Source organism: Monoraphidium neglectum (assembly GCF_000611645.1).
Source record: "Monoraphidium neglectum strain SAG 48.87 unplaced genomic scaffold scaffold05994, whole genome shotgun sequence".
Classification (NCBI taxonomy): Eukaryota; Viridiplantae; Chlorophyta; class Chlorophyceae; order Sphaeropleales; family Selenastraceae; genus Monoraphidium; species Monoraphidium neglectum.
The window spans coordinates 1-2,613 of record NW_014007639.1 but is presented as its reverse complement, the minus strand read 5'-3'; the positions used below and the strand labels follow the sequence as shown (position 1 = coordinate 2,613).

Genomic DNA, 2,613 nt, shown 5'->3' with positions numbered 1-2,613 from the left:
GGACACCCCACCCCGCCGCCCCCAGGCCCCAGCGTGACATCATCTACCGCGCGCTGCTGCGCCACATGTCGTCAGAGCACAAGTTCAGCACCAGCGCCAAGCTCGCCAACGAGGTGCGTGGGGAGGGAGGGGTGGGAGCGCAACGCCGCGCCGCACGTCCCACGGGTGTGCTCTGATGGGTGTGTATACATGCAGCAGCGGCGGCGCCGGCGCCGGCGCCGGCGCCGGCAGTGGCGGCACGGCAGAGGTGGGCCAGAGCAGTACAGGCGCCGCAGAGCGGAGCATCCGTTTCTTGATTCGTTGGCGCAGCCAAGGGCGCTGGCGACTCGGCGCCTCACTCTCAACACGGCAACGGACCAAGTCTTTCACCTGCCGCGCGGGAAGCCCTCATGCAGCCGTCCGCTTCGAGCGCCGCCCACCGCCCCGCGCCTCCAAATGGACAGCGCCCACCCTGTCCCCACCTGTCCGGCTGCAAGCAATCCTCGTGGACGCCCTCAATAATTGAAGATTGGGCATCCCTGCCCGTCGCTGACCCCCTCTCTTCAGGTCCTGGCGGGTGTGGCGGACGGCCTGCTGCCGCTGGAGGAGGCGGGGGAGGTGCTGAGGGACGCGCTGACCGTGCTGAGCTGCAAGGAGATCAAGGTGTGGGGGCAAGACGAGGGGTGACAATGTGTGCATCTGTGTGTGTGTGTGTGTGTCCTGCTGGTGCAGCTGCAGGAAGCAGCCCCCGCTGACGCCAGGGCTCGCATCTGCAAGCGGCTCTCCGCAACGCCAGCCGGCCCAACTGAACTGCGCCCAGTCCTGCAGTCGAACTCCTGCCCCCACATGTCGCTCGTGCGACCCCCCCCCCTGGTCGATCAGGTGACTGCCAGCCGCCTCGCGACGGGGGACGACGAGGAGGCGGCCGCCGGGGGCCTCAACGGGCCCGCCGGCACTGGCGCCGAGGCCGCGGCGCGGGCGCGGGGCCGTCTGGTGTCAGCGATGATGAAGCGGCACCTAGTGGAGAGCGTGGTGGGTGGGGATGGCGGGTGCACTCTTTTGACGCTGCACTGGCGCACGTTTGTTATGAGGGATTCCGCTCAAAGTGGCGTCAATTTGAGTCAAGGACACTTCGAATTCCGCCTGATGTTCAACAGCCAACGCTGCGATGCAGCACAATCCACAAGACAGTGACGGGCTTGGAACACTGCTGTGCATTGACCCATCTATTCCCCACTTCTCAACTCTCCACCTCACTCACACACACACGCTCTCTGTCACTCACACGCACACACATGCACACCTTCTCACATACGCCCTCAAACACCCACACACCTGCACACCAACTTGCGCGTGCGTGCGCCCCCACAACCAGGTGCCCGTAATGGTCGAGCTGCGGCGCCTGCTGGGGGAGGCGCGCAGCCCCCTGATGGGCGACCTCATGGCCACCTTCTCCGCGCTGCTCAAGGAGTACAAGGGCGAGGTGGAGGAGATACTGGTGGCAGACAAACAGGTGGGCCACCTGGGCCGCGATGGGGTCTCCTGCAGGGGGGGCGCTGAACGAGTGTCCGGTTTGACTGATGGCCCCAGCGTGCACGCGCAGATGGGTGTTATCGCAGCAGCCGGGACAGTAGCTGCTCCGCTCGGAGCGCGGCGTCGTCCCTACCGAGCACCGCCTTAGACTCTTCTGCGGGCCCGGGCCCCGGGTTGCTGATGCGTCGGTCATGGGCGCGCCACCTGCTTGTCCTTTAAGCGGCGTGCCTCCAGCCCGGCGCCCCTTGCAATAATCTTGCTTGGGGTCGCCACTTTGCGCTTCCGACCACTCACTGCACCACAAACACATCCCGCCGTGGCAATTTGTCAACACTCCTGCCCTCCCACCACCCACCTACCCACCTCTCAAATCAATAACCTCACCACCTGTGACAGCTGGCGCGAGAGATCCTGTATGACATCAAGCAGGCGGAGCTGGAGAGGCAGCAGGCCGCCGCCGCCGCGGCCGCCGCCAAGACCCCTGCCGCGCCGCCCGGCCAGGGCGGCGGTGGCGCAGCAGCTGAGCGCGGCGGCAGCGGCGGCATGGCGGCTGGCGGGTTTGGGTCCCCGCTGCCGGCGGGGGTGCTGCCAGGTGAGAAGCGGGAGAGAGGGGGCAAGGCGCGAGCCTGTAGTGAGACACGCGCGGGTGCTCGCACAGTCCGTGCTCAACGCTACCACAGTAAATCCGCGCTGCCTGCGAAAGGTGCATTCAGCCAGCTGCACCTTCTAGTCCAGCCCAGCTGACACAACCACTTGCAAAAGCCGGCCCCCTTGCATTGGCATGACCCAAACATTCACAGGCACACCGATCGCCGCGGAGGTGCTGGCGACTGCAGAGCGCCACAGGGCCCAACGCATGCAGGCCGCGCGCAGCCAGCAGCAGCCGCCCGCCCAGGGCGCCGCGGCCGCCGCGGCGCTCGGCACGCCGCTCGGCCCCCACGCCGGCGCCGGCGCGCCGCGGACGCCGTTCACAGCCGCAGCCGGCGGCGCAGGCGGTCAGCGGTCGCGGCTGAGCATGCAGGCGCCGGCGACAGGCGGGAAGGGGCTGCGCACGCCTGGCGGGTTCGCGCTGGCGGCCACGCCGGCGCCGCTCTCCACGCG

General features: G+C 67.9%; 1 protein-coding gene across 1 annotated transcript; it reads left to right on the top strand.

Moving 5' to 3' along the window:
- Positions 1-65: 65 nt before the first annotated feature.
- On the top strand, positions 66-2,242 carry MNEG_16109 (Condensin-2 complex subunit D3; the record flags this gene model as incomplete). Its single annotated transcript, XM_014035420.1, has 6 exons — positions 66-113; positions 547-642; positions 862-1,011; positions 1,355-1,492; positions 1,909-2,104; positions 2,193-2,242. The coding sequence occupies 6 exons, from the start codon at positions 66-68 to the stop codon at positions 2,240-2,242; spliced, it is 678 nt and encodes a 225-aa protein (XP_013890874.1).
- Positions 2,243-2,613: the final 371 nt, after the last annotated feature.